General features: G+C 37.8%; 1 protein-coding gene across 3 annotated transcripts in view; it reads right to left on the bottom strand.

The window, feature by feature from the left end:
- Nucleotides 1–11,681: 11,681 nt before the first annotated feature.
- The window catches only part of AKAP11 (A-kinase anchoring protein 11), a 54,348-nt gene continuing 48,035 nt past the window's right edge, over nt 11,682–17,994 (bottom strand). For all 3 annotated transcript variants that reach the window (XM_090258384.1, XM_090258383.1, XM_090258385.1), the window contains 2 exons: nt 16,011–16,171; nt 11,682–13,639 (listed from right to left, as the gene is read on the bottom strand). In XM_090258384.1, the coding sequence (XP_090114510.1) occupies nt 13,499–13,639; nt 16,011–16,171 (302 nt within the window). In that variant the 3' untranslated portion in view covers nt 11,682–13,498. The remainder of the gene's footprint in view (nt 13,640–16,010; nt 16,172–17,994) is intronic.

The raw sequence follows: 17,994 nt of genomic DNA, 5'->3' as shown, positions 1-17,994 counted from the left end.
AGTAGAGCAACCACTACCCCTATATAATTCCAGAAACATTTCATCACCCCAAAAGAAATCCCGATTCATATTAACAGTCACTCTCCATTCCTGTCTTCCCCTGGCCCCTGGAAACCACTAACCTATTCTGTCACTACGGGTTTTCTTATTCTGGACATTATATATAAAGTGCATCATACAATATGTGGCCTCTTGTGTCTACCTTCTCACACTTATTATGTTTTCAAGATTCACTCATGTTGTAGTATGTATCACTACTTCATTCCTTTTAATGGCTAATATTTAATTGTAAGGATAAACCACATTTGTTTATCTATTTATCAGTTGACATTTCAGTTATTTTCACTATGGGACTATTATGAATAATGCTCTGAACATTCATGTACAGGTTTTTGTGGAGACATGTTTTCATTTCTCTTGAGTATATCCTTAGGAGTGGAATGTTGTTTTACTTTTTTGAGGAATTACCAAACTGTCTCCAAAGTCACTGCATCATTTTAAATTCCTGCCAGCAACATATGAGGGCCCCAATTTCTTCACATTTTTTTCAACACTTGTTGTTATCCATCTTTTTTTATTGTAGCCATCCTAATGGATGTGAAGATGTTCTTTGTTCATATTCAAGCTTCCTTTTTTGTCTTCCAAAAATATCTAATTCAGCTATTTTATATTTTGCATCTGACAATACCAACATATGAAGTCTTAGAGCTGTTTCTGTTCTCCTGGTTCATGTTCATGGTTCTGTCATTTTTTTCAAATCTAAGTTTCTCATTTTTGGTGGGGGGTACTTCATCTTCAGGAAAAATCGAATCCTAGGATGAATATGGGCTCTTCCAGAAGATTTGGTTGCCTCCCACAGGTTCTTAGAAGCATTAACAGAAAAATGTTAAATCCTGAAGTTTTTAAGACCACCCAGGTAGGGTTAATTTAAACTTAAGGTCCCAGCAGAGTTAGCTTATCAGTTCTTGGGGAAGATGTTTTTCCCCTCCATTCACTGGCAAAATTTTGGACAGAAAAGTTTTCTTCCAGTCCCCAGAGTAAGAGAGTTGGGGTCCCTCCACCACTGTCAACTTCACTTTTATACTGGCCTACATATTCCTTGCCTCCATGCTGCCTGTCAATGTATTTTTTAAAGTTTTAATATTTTATCCAGAATGTTTGTTTTCAATAGAAGGATTAGTCATCTTCCATACTAGCAAAAATGGAAGTCAAGAAACAAGCTGATTCATTGTGCTCTTCTTTAACTTAAGCTTACATGAAATGTGGCTCATCTCTTGGGTGATTCCTATCATCTGGTATTATTGAGCCATCTTCCTTTTGCAGGACTCAATGTATTGTACCCAATAAGTAATCGTCGGCAGCCGTCCGTCTCGAGAGAGGATGGTGTAGCTTCTTAAGAGTCTATCTGCACCGCCGAGAATGGTTGTGCAGTCCGACTCGGGAGTGACACAGTATCTGTCTCCTCCAGTGTTGAATCGACATCTTGCGATGACGCTGGAGTGTCCTCTCCAGTAAAGCTGAAGCTACAGAGCCTGGGCAGGGTGATATGGAGGGTCTGCTGTTGCCCATGCAGCAGACCCCCCCTCTCTTCGCAGCTGAAGGGTCCAAGGGAAAGACGGAGTCAATACAGCTTGGCTTCAGGTGCGCCGCAGGAGTTGCCGGTGTTGACTACAACGTCGAACCACCTTAGGGACTCCGGCTCCGGATTTTCTGTCGGGGTTTACTCCCTTAGCCTTTCCCCTGAAGAGGTATGCCGCAAGGCAGTGGAGGTTTTTTGGAGTCAGAGTTTTCCTTCTCTGATGTGCCCTGACTGGAAGATCGACCAATAAGTAATAATGTAATGATTATAACTACACATTTCTGATTCAAAATCACTGAAGAACAAGGTAGATCTTACTGAATGTCTCCGATGGCTATGGAGTGTAAATTCACATCACAGCACAGTACAAACTTTCCTAAACATCTTTTAACAGTTCACTTTCCCCATTCCTCTGAAGGGAGGACTATTTGCCCCCTGACACCTGCTGTCTATCCTTCCTCTTGCAGAAGGAAATCAGGGTGGAGAAGAAGTCAAAGATAAATGAGTACTCCAAGGTGTTCATATCAAAAGCTGGAACATGTATGAGAGGGTTCATAGGAGGAGGTATACGTTTGCTGGGTCAAGATGAACTCTATTTCAGGCACAAAAGAACCTCTATTGCTGTCAGCTCTGATGAGAAGAATAAGGTTAACGACAAGGAAAGAAAAAAATCAAATAATCAAGCTGAGATAAATACTTTTGCCTGGTTTCTACATATTGTCTGTCTCAAAAGACCTACTTAAAATACCGCATTTTTCACTCCATAAGATGCACTTTTTTTCACCAAAAATGGGAGGAAATATTTGTGTGTCTTATGGAGCAAATATTGCATCACAGACCATGACGTGTATTACCTGACCTGTCAGTGGTGGTGACAGCTGTTAGAAGAGAAAGTGGTGGGCCTACGTGAAACCCCTGGGGATGCTTAAATGTCCCACTTTACTGCTGAATCTCAGGGCATCTGGTCAGTTGCCATCAGCCTCTGCCCATCACCCGGGACCTGGGAGAGTGCAGAGAGCCACCTGACACTCCCAGCTACAACCGCTGACCTGTCGAATCAGCTGAGGCTAATAACGGATATGAGGCACGGTGCCAATTGCCAATTGTCTTTGACACTGGGTGGGGTCTGTGTCAGTAGAATCACCCCTAATCACCACTCACTGTGTCTTAAGCTCTGCCAGTCACAAGAGACAGGTGGGTGGAGCTGAAGTAACATGTTCTTGGCTGGCTACTGGCTCCCTTAGATGCTACAGCTGTCTCATCTACCTCCACACTGTTTCCAGTGCACACCAGATTTCTGTTTGAGGAGGCCAGCAGTAATTAGATGAGCAGCCATAAATGCTGAAGTTTGTAGTATATAAAGGGAGTTATGGTGGGGTCACTATTCTTGTAGTAACACAGGCACTGAGGGGATTAAGGGGTATCACTAGCCATAACAGGCACTGGGGGTAGTCCACCAGGACCTGTAACTAGGATAGTGATACTCTCAGTGACTGTTACAACTAGTGATACCTCTTAAGTCCTTCAATGCCTGTAATTAAAGGCCCCCATAAATTTTGACACTAGCAATGATGAGTTCTTGGGGTTCCCAAAAAACTAGAAGAGTACTTGAACCTTAAGGTCTCTCTTCATTTGTTAATGACAGTGATGATGGTTTTTAATACCAGTGTTGACTACTGTTCACTTTACATGGTTGGAATATTATTGTTATATTTAAATATTTCAGTACACCATTTGGTTCAGAATAATTTTTTTGTTTTCCTCTCCTAAACCTAGCTGTGTCTTATGGTCAGGTGCGTCTTATAGTGCAAAAAATACGATACATTGTAAAGATCATCAGCTGTACCAACTTTGCACAAAGCGATCGCACATAATAAGAATGCAAAGAAAATGCAACTATAGATAGTCAGTCTTTTGGTTTCTGTTACAATTGTTCAGCAGAAGGCTATGAATCAAACTGTTGTTTTGCAGGTAATCCATTTGTTCCCTCTGGTTGTTTTAAAATGACCAGTTTTGCAGCTGTTTTATAAACATTGTGTGAATTTGTACACACATGCACATGTACATGTTATATGAAATGTTTACACAATTGCACATAATTTCTGTGGACAGTTTAACCACCACCCGACTCAAGAAATAGAATATTGGGTGGGGTAGTTTTGGTTTTTTTTTAATGTTTTATTGATTATGCTGTTACAGTTGTCCCAATTTCTTTTCCCTCTTCTCCCCTCCACCCAGTGACCCCCTCCCTCCAATTGTCCCCTCCCCTTAGTTCATGCCCATTGGTTGTGCATATAGTCCTTTTCAACATCTTCCTGTCTACTCCACTCCCTCTTACTATGCTTCTTAGTTCCTGCACCATCTCCCTCCCTGTCTCCCCTTACCCCTCCCCACTGACCTCCCCCCAATATGTTCCCCATACCTATAATTCTTTTCCCACTCTCGTTGCCTACTTAGTTTCCCTTTGTTTCGGTTCCCTAGCTTCTGTTGTTGGTTGTTGTAATACAGTTTTCATTTTAATGTTCAAAGTTTTGATCCTCCTCCTAAACAAGTCCCTTTAACATCTCATATAACAGTGGTTTGGATCTAATGAACTCCTTCAGTTTTACTTTGTCCTGGAAGCACTTTCTCTGCCCTGCTATTCTGAATGACAGCTTTGCTGGATAGAGTAATCATGGTTGTAGGGTTTTGCTTTTCATTACTTTGAATATTTCTTGCCAGTCCCTTCTTGCCTGCAGAGTCTCCTTTGAGAAATCAGCTGATAAGTCTAATTGGGACCCCTTTGTACATAATTCTCTTCTTCTCTCTTGCTGCTTTTAAGATTCTCTTTAATTTTTGACATTTTGATTATAATGTGTCTCCATGTGGTTTCCCTGGATCCAGTTTATTTGGAACTCTCTGAGCTTCCTGGACTTGTAAGTCTATTTCCTTCCCCACGTTAGGGAAGTTCTGCTTCACTATTTTTTCACATAATTTTTCTATTTCTGGTTCTTCTTCTTTACCTTCTGGCAACCCTATAATTCAGATATTCGCTCTCTTATTGTTGTCCAGAGGTTTCTGAGCTTCTCCTCATTTTCCTCACTTTTTGTTTCCTCTTTCTGCACTGGCTGACTGTTTGTTCCTTCCCCATGTTCCAATTTGTTGATTTGATCCTTGGTTTTCCTTCCCTCGTCACTTGTTTCATGTGTTTTCATTCATTTCAGCAGAACTAGCCTTCATTCCTTCCCTGTCTGATTAAGTCCTGCTGTTACTTCTGTAAGCTGTTTTATAACTATAGGCTCAGAAAGATTATCTATGTGTTCTTTAATTCGTGTATTTGCTTTCTGATCAGCTGTGTGATTGGTATCTCTGTCATTATCCCTGCCATCCTGACAGGTTTGTTTACCTTTCCTTCTTGGCCTGGGCTGTCATACCTCCTATGCTTTAGAGGGCAGAACCCCGTGCACTCGTCACTATTGGGCAACCCTTCTCAACACACTGTGGTGCTTTGTGCGGGGGTGGGGGTCCAAGATGGATTCCTGCCGTTCAATCTCCGCTGAGAGACCAGGAGCCTCCTCCTCCGTCCCCACACCCTCTGGGCGTCATAGTCCGAGGCAATAGGGGTCTGCCTTCCCAGTGTTGGAATCACAAGCTGACAGATCTGGCACTTCTTGCCTCCCCTTAAATACAGGCATCTGTGCTTACCACTGTCCTGCCACCGTCACCACAGCTGCCGACAGCAGCACAGCTTGATCTCTCTGCCCTGGCTTCACCCCTCCTACCCGTCCGGACAAGCACCACTTCTTTATAACTTCATATATTGGACTTCCATTTATTTTCTGGAACTTCTGGTTATTTCTGGTTTTGCAGTAGTTGTATTCCTTCTTGTTGTGGAGGGAGATGGAGCGTGTCAGTCTAGGCCTCCATCTTGGCCAGAAGTCACGGGATTAGTTTTTTTATTGTTGCTCTATTACAGTTTTCCCAATTTTGCTTTCCCCTGCCCCGCCCACCCCCCCCCCACAGTCAGTCCCCAGTACAATAGCCTGTTTATCCCTCTGCCCCAGAAGAAACCACTAACTTGACTTTTATAGTAATCAGTTCCTGTTTTTTGACACATTCAAATTAATATCTAACAATAAGTTACAACAGCAATCAGAACTGCTATATAGTACAACTTTTTATAGCAGAAACTGGGAACGTGGTTCTCTCTATGAGGGGTGCTCTCCATGACCAAAGAGTGGTGAGAAAACACTCACTTCACATTCTTCTACCTTTTGGAATTTAATATCATATGCATTTATAACCCTTTCAAAAGATATAATATAGACAAAAATAAAAGGGGTATCACTAATAAGGCATATGGGGAAAACTGTTTAAGTATTGCATGTAAATTAAAATATTATGAGTGGTTATCTGGGAGGGGAAAGTGGATAAAAAATATTAAAACATGTTGAAAGCTACATAAGATAATTAAGGAATCAATGGGTCAAATCTGGCAAAAGCAAAGAACCCCAAGAGGTAAAGCCAGCACACACCACCACTTTTTTGTCCAAAGACTATTTACTAAACCTTTTGTAAAACCAGAATATTATTCTGGCAGGTTCATAGCACTAGAAAGGCAGAAGTCAGCCCTCTCCACCCCTCCAACTAAAGGATTCTCATAAACTATGCCTCCAAGTTGGAACTCCCAGGGGCTACACGCTTCACACACAGGTCCTGGCCTGGATGCACAGCACCGTCAAGCCCCCTGAGTGATCCAGAAAACCTCAAGACCTGAATTTAAATCAAGGAGCTCCAAGACTAGTTGTGCCCCCAGACACCCATGAGTAGAAAATGACACACACACACACACACAAAGGAAAATGCCATCATCCTATTCCTTTGCTCTACATCATATAGACAGGTCCCAAATGGTAGAGCTACAATTTTAAATCAAGCTTTTTTGACCCCAGAGGCCATGTTCTTTACTAAACTGCCAGAGAAAAAGTGTATGGAAATGGATTTCACCTAATATAAAGTTATGAACTGTTTGAATTCCTTTTCAAAACTTGCAGAAGTGACCAGCCAGCAGTGCAGACACATCTCCAAGAACAAGCACACTCCTTTTTCAGGAGGGGGCTCTAGTCCACTCTTTGAAGAGGTAGCTCAAATCTGCACTGGTCCCTATCTGGTCCTCAAGAGTCACAAAGTTCAATCTGTCTCCACCAAAAGCCCCCCACACCTTTCCTTCTCCAGGCCAAACAGCCTTTTGTGTTTCAAGGGAAACTCAGTTGATACATCTTCAGCTGTCATGGATGTGGATGGTTCACTTTATTTCTGTTCTTTGTAACATGGAATCTGGAATAACCACCATACTCCAAGCATGGTCTGAAAAGCACAGGGTCATCTACCATGTCCTGGACTGAAAACAAACTACTGCAGTATAAAAAGTGCATTCTACTGCAGTGCAGAAAACTACAAACACTTTTGTTAAGCATCTGAACGAGAGCTATCTAAGGTGTCTGTTTTCAAGATGTGTCACAACTCCTCATGCTGTAGCCCAACTGGGCTTTGGTTCTTCAAGTAACTGACAAGCCTTCTCTCCTCAGGATGTTTGTTTGCTATACTGGAACAGCTCTCCCCAGTCCCCAAATCCCTAACTTTCTTTGTCTGGTTGGGTCCTACTGAGCTCAAACCTAGCTTAAGGCTCAGCATCACATATTTAGGAAAGCCCTACGTTAGATTTCTGTTTTAGGCCCCACCACCCTTACAAAAGAAGTTAAATAACTGTTATTCATTTCATGACTCTTCTTCACTAAAGAATAAGCTCCATAAAGGCAGGAGCCAATGTGAGTGTCAATAAATACTGAGCTGTCTTTTTCATTCTAATATATTCCGACTCCCAGCAGGGCACTGGCACTGGCATGCCTTCTCTCTCTGCAGCCTTCTTAGGACCCCGATACAAGCCTTGAGGGTTTCTCATCTCCCATTACCCTGTATTTAGGCAGGACCAATATTTACCTCCCATATTATTAGAACACGTAGTCATTTGGGCCTGTTGAGGTCTTGTGGGATCTGATTGTCATTCAACATACTACATCTTACCAAATTTGTGTCAACTGCAGACTCTGCCACTGACCCAGAGATCCCTCCTTCTGGAAGCCATGGCTTCTTAGGGTTCAGAAACAGTGAAGAGGTCAACTGGCTTTCCCAAACTTAAGCTACTTAAGTGACCTCCCAACATTTGCCCCATGCATCTAAGGTTGACTCAATGACACAGACTAACAGGTTGGAAAAGTTATTGTAAAATTTCAATTTCCCTGAAACCCACACCTTCCTGCCCAACAAACACAACATTATGAACAGAAGTGAGGTTGATTTTAGGTATAAGTAATTCAGGCAGCTTCTCTCCTTTTTTTCCTGGCAGCCTTGTTCTGACACCTAAGAAGTCCACAGCATTTTAAGCCCTTATGGGATTTCTAAGCATCAACTTCTGGATTCACTGAATTTATGTAACAGGGAGAAAAGGAACTTTGTATCAAGAAAGCCATAAAGTATTTGGAGTAAAATATTCAAACCCATAGTTTAAAAGGCCACTGTGTAAACAGAGCCTTCCCACCTTTGGAGTAAAATGTCAAATTATGGTTCACTCATAAAGACAAAGGGAAAAAATAAACTCAAAAGTCCCTCGTCTGCTCCCCTCTCCTTCAATTCTATTTAAATATTATACCTCGATAGGGTTACTGAGTAATGATCATTACTACTCTTCCACACTCCTCACAACTGATATTCAACACCATCTTCACCCAAGGCAGTATAGAAAGGTCATACATGAAATGGCCTGTGGCACATAACAGTGCTGACCTTCTAGGTCTCACTGGTCTATCAACAAAAAGTTTCTGGGAACAGTCTCAAAAAGTCAGGAAGCCACAATTGTTCATTCCTTTTCTCCATATGAAATCCTCGTTAAGACACTCTCTGTACAAGTCTGTTTAAGAAGGAAATGTAAATCTGAGAGAATCTGTTCTTGGCAAACCTATGCAGCCTGTCCCTTTCTTCTCTACGTATTTTAAAACCACGCTTTCCACAACTTGATTTGTTTTCTTCTCAGGAAAAAGAAACTCACCACGTCTCTAAGTTTTAGAATCTTCTACCCCTCTTTGAGCAGTCCTAGAGAATGAAAGAATTGCTTGAACATCGTTCAGATTGTGTAAGCACATTGATTATCTCATTTGCTTTAAGCCAGAGGTTGCATCTCAAACACCCATAGGGCCCCAGCGTGCAGCAGTAACAGGTGAAGTGGAGCAGGTCTTTCCAGAGGCAGACATAAGTGTCAGCCCAGACTAGAGGGGCAAAATCATTAGTCAGCCGCCCCCCCAAATTGTGTCAACACAGGAGCCCCCATCGGTGTTCCAGAACTTCCAATTTCTCATGAAAATCTGAAACACAAACATTCAAATGTAAAACCCCATTTTTAAGTTGGGAATAACTTCAAAAAGATACTCCATTTGGCCAAAGCTTATCACTGGGCCAATTCAGCACACAGGAGTGCAGTTTTAATTTCTTACTCTAAGCTAAGAAATCTACTGAGGAGTCTACTTAAAAGAAGAGGTATGGGGGAAGGGGAGTGAGGGGCTTCAATCCTCTCTTGAAAATGACTTTTTATTCCTCTCCATTCTAAAATATTACCCTCCTTGCCCTAAAGCACAAAAATCAGGATGAAGTGATTACAAAACTACGAAGGATGGGAGAAAATAAATGCATCACACCCGAGGAATCACCTTCATGCATTCTTTACTGGTCCTGCTATAAACAAAATGCTGCAAAAAGCTCTTAGATGTTTACTCTTACCCCTTTTGCACAATAGCACCAAGGGTATATACATCCTTGGATATGTGACTTCTCTCCATCTGTCCACTTTTAAAAATCTGAGGTAACTCTTCAAGCCCAATTCCTCGCCCCCCTCTCTATCCCAGCTAATACACAGATCAAAAATGATCCAAACATGCAAAATTGCTCAAATTTTGGAATTACAGTTTAAGAACCTTGCTAATTTTTTTTGTCAGAATTTGTAAGTTGTTTTCTTGCTGACTGAGATGCACTCACAACCCAAGCCACTGTTTGCTATCATTACTTCCTAGCACTTTAACATTTCTAAAAACTACAAAAATCATTCCCTAACTTCCGGGGCTTAAAATACTTAAAATAGTCAAATTCCATTAGTAATAAATGAGCAGTACCTAATTTTAAGTTTCTGATGCTACATGGCATGTCAGAGGTATCACCTCTCTATTCTATGGAAGGGTGCTCAATCCATGTCAAAGAATTTCAATACACACTCAGAATATTCTACTTTTTACTCAAGTCCAAAATAGATCAGGCAAACAGCCTTTCAAGTTACTGTGTCAGCTTCAGAGGCACCTGAAAAAGTAGCTAGAATCCAGTGTCCATTAAAAATATTCCTAACTTCTCTTGTTCTCGAAAACCATGTTAGGAGAATTGAGATTGTTTGATGTGTCTTCTGTGATAATAGTTCCACTTGTATACCTTTATTTTAGTTCAGTACAGAGTAGTTAACAAGATATTATAAAATGAAAACCAAAGTCTGGCATTTCTTAGGTTTATTGGAGAATTCTTACTGGGAGAGGAAAGATCACAGACTTAACCAATTGATAAAAGATAAAAGAACAACTGCAAATTATTACAAAAGTAATTTCTGAAATGTTTATTTTGAACCACTGCTAAAACAAAATTTTAGTGCCTCTTGAAGTTTATATTTTGATAAACGAACATATTAAATTACTGAAAAACAGAAAAGAAGTTACTGCTTTACGATATAAGATCTTAATATAGTAATTCAGCACAGTCAGATAAACAGCTACAATTATTTAAACTGCTTTGCTAGATATGTTATATTAAACAAGAATGTGAATTACTTTTAACACTGAACAAGTAATCAAAGGTAGCAAATCCAGCAATATTAAAATCTAATATTAAATAGTATGCAAACATCACAATAAAAACAAAACAAATGAACTTCTACAAGTCTACCCTTATGAAAGGAATGTACGTGGATGGTAAAAAATAAATAAAGTGACAAGAGTGACCAACACTGTATCTGCATCTTCAGAGCAGGAATACAGTTAAGTGAGTAAATGCATACTGGATCTTATGCTAAAAATGAGAAAAAAATGTATTTTACTTTAGTACAATTTTATAATTCCCACTGAAGTTCTAATTCTTTTGTGTGGTGACAGGTGGACAGGGTTTTAAATGAACGTATTTTCCCTACATCTTAAGTATGGATGTGTTTTTTGTTTTTTGTTTTTATTTGATGGAACGTTTCCTTTGAAAAAACAAAATTTGAAGCAATGTACTGATGGGAAACTAATAATATTAATTGTGGAAGAATAATATTAGTTAAATAATTAACTAAGAAGATATCTGGGTCTGGACTCTAATGATGAGTCAGGTTAAAAAGTGCATCTGGGGAATGCGCACTCATGCCCACGTCACTGGGTAAACTACCTTTCACTTCATATACAGTGCATTTAATAAGTAATTAAATTCTCCTACCAACAACATAAAACCCTTATTTAAGCAAAATGAAAGCATTATGAATTGAATTAATTCACATCAAATATGTGAAAGGGTATAAGTGAAACATTTTTCAAAGCATAAAGATGTCACCACATATATATTCACTGAATGAATACTCTCAAAGGTTTAATCCCATTAAATTGTATGAAGCCATCCAACAGACATTGTAATATAATTGTGATTTATAAATGAATCATATCTTTTGTATAAATTAGGACATATTTTCAAACTCAACATTAATAATACCTAAAAATTTAAACTTAGCTTTAAGAACAAACTATGAAAGTCTTGCCACATTTAAGTCTGAAATAATGTTTTAAAAACCCCTCATCAGAGGCCTTATTTGCTTTGTTTCCACATATACTTCAGTGGTTCTAAATCTGATAAACAAAATTCAACTCAATGCACATCACAACTTTTAACAGTTCAGAATAAGGTATCTTTCATGAGGGCCAAAATCTACAGAATGGCAATATTACAATGTTATAAATATGTCAAGTAGATTTGTATTAAAATAAGACAGAGCTGTTCTCAACAAACAGAGCTGTTCTCAACAAACAGGGCTGTTCTGAAGACAGAACAACCAAAGGGATCTAGAAAGTAGTTGGAAAAAAATCACCAAGTGCCTTTAAAGAAAGTAAATTTAGACTGTACTTGATTAAAAGATACTGCTCTAAACGCAAATGTTGTCTCTAGGAAAGGAAGCTTAACTCATGCTTCTTTTCACATCTGCCAATACTTAACATGTTTCTCTACACACCTGCACTAAATTGAGACAAGTGTGGAGTCCCACTATGGTTATTACTAGGCATGCTGATACCTAATGACTGGTCTGACATTACATAGAGGCTAAATAAGGGAACTCTGAACGCAGCACAGCTCCGTAAAAACGCAAAGGAGAAAAGGATATGAGGGAAATCTTACCTCAAAATAATTTTTACCACAGAAGAAATAAACATAACATTTCAAGAACAAAGTTTTACAAAAGTGATACATTGTCACTTTAGTTTAAAAGAAATTCAGAACTCAGTTTTGCTGTTAATCAAACTCCCACATACACTGAAGTTACTGAACACAACTTGACAGTTATGTAAAAATTCAATCTAAACTTAATAATCAATTAACCTGTATTATAATCAACAACACAGTTCCTAACATTTAAAAACACAGTCCAGTGCTGCTGCACCTCAAGTTCTGAGAAGCTAGACAGAAATGTTTCTGATTATACACATTTCCTGCATTTCTCCACCTTAAAAAATACTTGAAGAAACTTTAGGAAAATTTATTTTTAAGGCCTGCTCTATGTCTTTATCTTAAATTGAGAAAAACCAAAGCTTGCAACATAACCTCAAAATATTTAAATAGCTCTGGCATTTTTCTTAAAAAGCAAATTTTATTCTTTCATTATAAAATACATTTTTTTCTACCATAATTATTAATTCAAATTAATGGAAGTGCCCCTATTCCTTTCCCTGTGGTAGGTGTTATGTCTTCTATACTTTGTGCAGCTTCCAAAAGTCAGTGCTCAGGAAAAACGAAAATGTATTGGAGCAAAACCAAAGCCCCCAACAAAAAGTGATTTACTCTAGATTACAAAATCCGCTAATAAGAGATCAACAAAATTCACACACGCATACACTCACATACAAAACCAAGACACAATCTCTTTTACACACACACATACAGGCGCGCGCACACACTCACTCACTTTCCTGACAGAATAATTGGCAACATTAGCAAATAATGTAATCTGATGGAATGCTAAGGAAACTATCATTTACAGTATTAACATAAACCTAAAATACTAATGTTTCTAAGAAATTAGTTTGGGAGATTCAAAAAGCTACCAATACTGAGCTATGAAAATAAGACTGACTTTTAAAAATGAGTCCACAACTACCAGAAAAAAATTAGCCTCAATGCTATTTTTGATATTAAATTAGTTATTAATAGGATACCACGTGTTTGCAAAAGAACAAAATTCTAATTCTTTTTCCCTGGAACCTAACCTCAGCCACCTCAGTGCAGTTTCTAGCAGCACAACTGATGCAAAAAGAATGACATTAATCAATGTTCCTGAAGACCTCATGGTTAGACCTTTCTTCAAATACATGTTTTTAGGGTCTTAGCACACTATATATGTGTATAGAAGAATAAATGAAGATAATATTTGACAGAGATTACAAAAGTACCAACTATATACATCATGTGATGGTGTAAGAGCTTAAAAATGCTTATTTCCTTTCCTCCCAATTCACTTGAAATGTTAATATTCACTATTTAAATTTTATCCTTCGCTTCTTTATCTGTTTCTTCGTCTCCTAAAACAAATAATAAAAATATACTGGTTTGGAGTTTGTTCTATGCATTTTGCAAGAGCCAATCGAACAGTGACGTGCACTTCTCCTCACTGGAAGTCTTTTCCATCACTTCGTAGTATTTAAGTACAGCCTGCAGAAGGTCTCCCACTTTCCAGCCTTTTTCTTGAAATCGTTTTGAAAGCTAATAAGATAGAAAGATATGTCAAATATTAACCAAAAACAAATTTATAATAATAAAGTTTTCATTTTATTTTTAACCTCAGCTAAAACTAAGATCCTGCTGTTTGTGATAAAATACTGTTTCCCAGTTATAACAAAGTCTTCTCCCTAAACCACCACCCCCTTTACACAAATTAAACATTTTCCTTTCCTGACCTTAATCAATACATCCACTCCGCAGAAATGACAATTTGGGATCACTGGAGACAGAACTCCGTGAACGTCACCAAGTGAATATTCTGTGTGGGAACACAAATGCTACATTTCTACAATTCTTAACCTAACTAAATACATCTGCCACACCCTCAACGAGAAACATAAAATAATAAAGACAATGTCAAGCTTGATAAAAGGATCTGGATTTTCCTTCCACAACATATAGTGTGGCTTTCTTTCTTTGTATTTTTTAAAATATACCCTCTATTCTCAATGGAAACATGGCCAAGTTAAGAAATGTTAATGCTAAACAAAAAAGTAAAATAATGTGATCATAATTTTGCAATACAGTATATACAAATATCAAATCATTTAGTTGTACACCTGAAACTAATATAATGTTAAATATCAATTAAATCTCAAAGAAAAGTAAATAAATACAGGTTTAAATAAATTCTATCATCACCAATCAGAACATCTTCACTCATTTTTTTCTATTTAGTTCTGTAAAACTAATTTTTTGTAATGCACATATGCTTAGCCCTTTTAAAAATTAGCTTTTGAATTATGTCAATAAAAATATAATTCATATACCATTTAAAGTGTACTTATCAATGGTTTTTAGCATTATTCACTGAGTTGAATGCAACCATCACCACAACCAATATTAGAATATTTTTATCACACCACAAGGAAAGCCCTACACATTAGTAATCACTCCCAACCCCCTTAACTCTACGGAATCACTACTTTTTCTCTCTATAGATCTGTCTATTTTGGCCATTTCATATAAATGAAACCATTCTACTTATATTACATGATAAATTATGACCAGCTTCTTTCATTTAGCATAATAATTTCAAGGTTCCTCCATGGTGTAGCATGTATCCACGTCATTCCTTTTTATTGGTAGATTATATTGCATGAATACACAATATTTTATTTATCCTTCAGTTAATAGACATTTAGAATGTTTACACTTTGACCTATTATGAATAATGTTGCCATGGACATGTTTTCATATACCTAGGAGTGGACTTGCTGGGTTATATAATAATGCTATGTTTAACTTTTTGAGGAACTGGCAAAACGTTTTTTGAGGTTACAGGGGGACGAGGTCCTCCTTACTCAAGCGCTATCACACTCAGATCTGCCTATGACCTTTCTTAGCCTTCAGTTTATCTTTGACTAAATGGCTTAAAAATGTTTGCCTTCCTAAGGTCAGTTCTAACACTTTCCCTACCCATTCTTTCTCCTTGACAGTTTATTTCCTGAACATCCCTTTCTATTTTCTCTTTTTACTCCTAAACTGAAAAATCCAAAAAAATCTAAGTAAAAACGAATGACAACATATCAGAAAAAAAGCTATTTTTACATAATTCTTTTTCACATACTTCTTTCAACAATACTTTTGTAAATTCTGGACCAGAAATCAAAAGTAACTAGACTGTTTCTTTTTTGTTATCATTGATCAATTTACAGTGGTTATTCACTAGACTATTCTGTACCCTACAGTAAAATTAAACCAAAGTTCTGATAAGAAAATTCTGGGACAAAAACCTTAAACTGAAAATCTTGATTAATAAGGTGCTTGGTATACAGTTAAGTTCTCAATAAAAATATCCAATTAGTGCATCAAATCTGAATATTTTATTAGAACCTTATTAAATACTCAAGTGATCCATTGTCCTTTATTGGATGTTTAAACTTATATTGGCTTTTGATTTTGCTAGCTTCTCATACTAATGAAACTGGATCAATAGAGAAAGAGACATACTAAGTACTAAGCAAAATTATGAGTCAATTTAATACAAAGAAAAACTCAATCTTTTCATAGAAACACACGAAATGTTTATTAATGGCATCTAACTTTGAGAACTTAGGATGTGCCAGGCACTAGATTAAGCAGTTTTTTAAATATTATTATATTTAATCCTCACAAACCTCTGTAAACTCTATCCTCACTTCCATAGTGCAGATAAGGAAATTGGTGAACTTGCCCAAGGTCACACCACTAGAGTGGCAGAGCTGAAATATGAACGTAACTATTAGACTCCAAGCCTAAGCATTTACCCACTCTATTCTCAACAGGCATCTTACTAGATCAACCACGTGACACATGGCATCATGTACTGCTAAATGTATCCTCACAACCACCCTATAAGGCAGGTACTTACTCGTATAAACTCCTTCTTTGAAGAGTCATGAAAAGAAAGTTCTACAACTTCAGCCTCAGAGGCAACAAGCCATTGAAGAATGATCCTCAGTTGAGGGTCTACTATGCATGGCTCCAGGTCAATATTCGTTATTAGCAGAGTCTTTCCATCTTGCTCCAAACCTGATATTTAAATTTAAACAATATGAGGTGAAGTCCATCAATTCCACTATCAATATTCCGGTTTCTAAGGATATGTAATTATCTTCCATTTCTTAAGATTCCAATGAATGCTTGCAAAAAAGTCCATCCTTTCTTAACTGCACCAAAACATCCACTAGAACATTACTTTGAAAGGGCAAAATAATGTGAAACAAAAGAATAACTTTGATCATCTACTGAGAGTACAAATGTAAAACTATTTTGAGGCACTGAACTGAAGTGCCATAAATGCCATCATTTGTGTCAGGCTATAATCCACAGGTAAAAGAAGAAAAAATAAAACTATAAAGCCAAGACTGTAATCAAAATACAAATGAAACACACAAATAAGAACCTCAAATAAACATATTAAATGGACTTTAAGAAAGCTTTCTGAACTAAGAGAAATAACAGCAGTAGCCAATACTTGTATAGTATATATTTAAGTAAGTTTTGTTCTAAGCTGTTTGGATAGCACAAAGTCCCATAACCACCCTGTGATGTAGAAACTATTTTCATTTCCATTTTACAGGTCAGGTATCTGAGGCAGCGAGAGATCCAGGGTATGACAGTGAAGAAGTGGCAGTCTGGCTCCAAGATCTTATCACTTCATTCTTTGGGAAAAATAGGGGAAATGCCATAGGCAACCACTTACATCCCAAAAGACAGGCCAGGGAATTTTCTGGTACATCCCTATTATAAATAAGATATTGCTCTCACATTTTTCTATTTCAATGAAAATTGTGTTTTCAACATCAGGTAGGATAAAGCCCTGTTGACCTTAAAACACTGCTGTTTAGTGATGCCTGGACAATAAGCAGTGCTCAGGCATGGGCCCTCCCACATAGGATGTGAGCAGCAGGGCACGCTGGCAGACATGGTGCCAAGCTGTATCAGCAACGAACATTTGTTGGTAAATGTCCCCAATTCATTTTCAGTCTGCAGAGCATTCTAGACCACTGCCAATTATTTTTAGGATATGTGTAGGCCCCTAACTTTTAATTTAAAAAGTTGGTCTGCATTATTCTTTGAAAATAATGTACTTCCCCCGCCCCTCCCCACTGACTATCAATCAAAAAGGGGTTTCAGGCACTATGGTACAAACACCGACTTTGGGCCATTTTATAATTCCTGTAGCGGTCATGGGGTCATGGCTTGTCTATACTACTGGCTTTCTCAGTCCAGGACCCCTGACTGCCTGAGAAGGGACTGACATCCTAACACCTCAAACAACAGCAACAACAAAAATGAGGATTGTTTCCTTAGAAGTTCCATAATTTTGAATCTTTCTATAAATCTATATCAACCTATCCAATTTACCAATTTCTAATTTTAAAAATTTGTAAGTTGGCTGCAATTTTCTATATAATGAGAGATGACTATAATCTTACAAGCTGGTGGTGACATATATTTACAAAAAATTAATCTCCTGATTCCTACCTACTCACAAACGAAATCCTGAACAGCCTGGCTAGTGCCAAAAGTAAAATTTCTAAATTAACTTATATTGATATTAACTTGTATCCTCTCTCTTAATCATTCATCAGAAAAGTTAGTATTCATTACAGAAAATATTCACCACATGCATTTATACCACATATATATATAGCCTTTGGAACAACTTTGCTCACAGGTATTACCTGGGAAAAAGTATATAACTTTTCTATATTAAAAAGTCAACACGTTTTTAGTTAACAAAAATAAAGCAATATTACCTAGCCTACCCATAACGCAAACTATTGTCCTACTTCTACTTTATATCTGATGAGAAAAACTTACTTCTAGAAGCCCTATAGGAAGAGAAT

The sequence above is a fragment of the Furipterus horrens genome, unplaced genomic scaffold (assembly GCF_987537825.1).
Source record: "Furipterus horrens unplaced genomic scaffold, mFurHor1.1.pri manual_scaffold_12, whole genome shotgun sequence".
NCBI classification, from domain to species: Eukaryota; Metazoa; Chordata; class Mammalia; order Chiroptera; family Furipteridae; genus Furipterus; species Furipterus horrens.
Note: the sequence above shows the minus strand (reverse complement) of the source record. Positions and strands in the feature narration are given on the sequence as shown.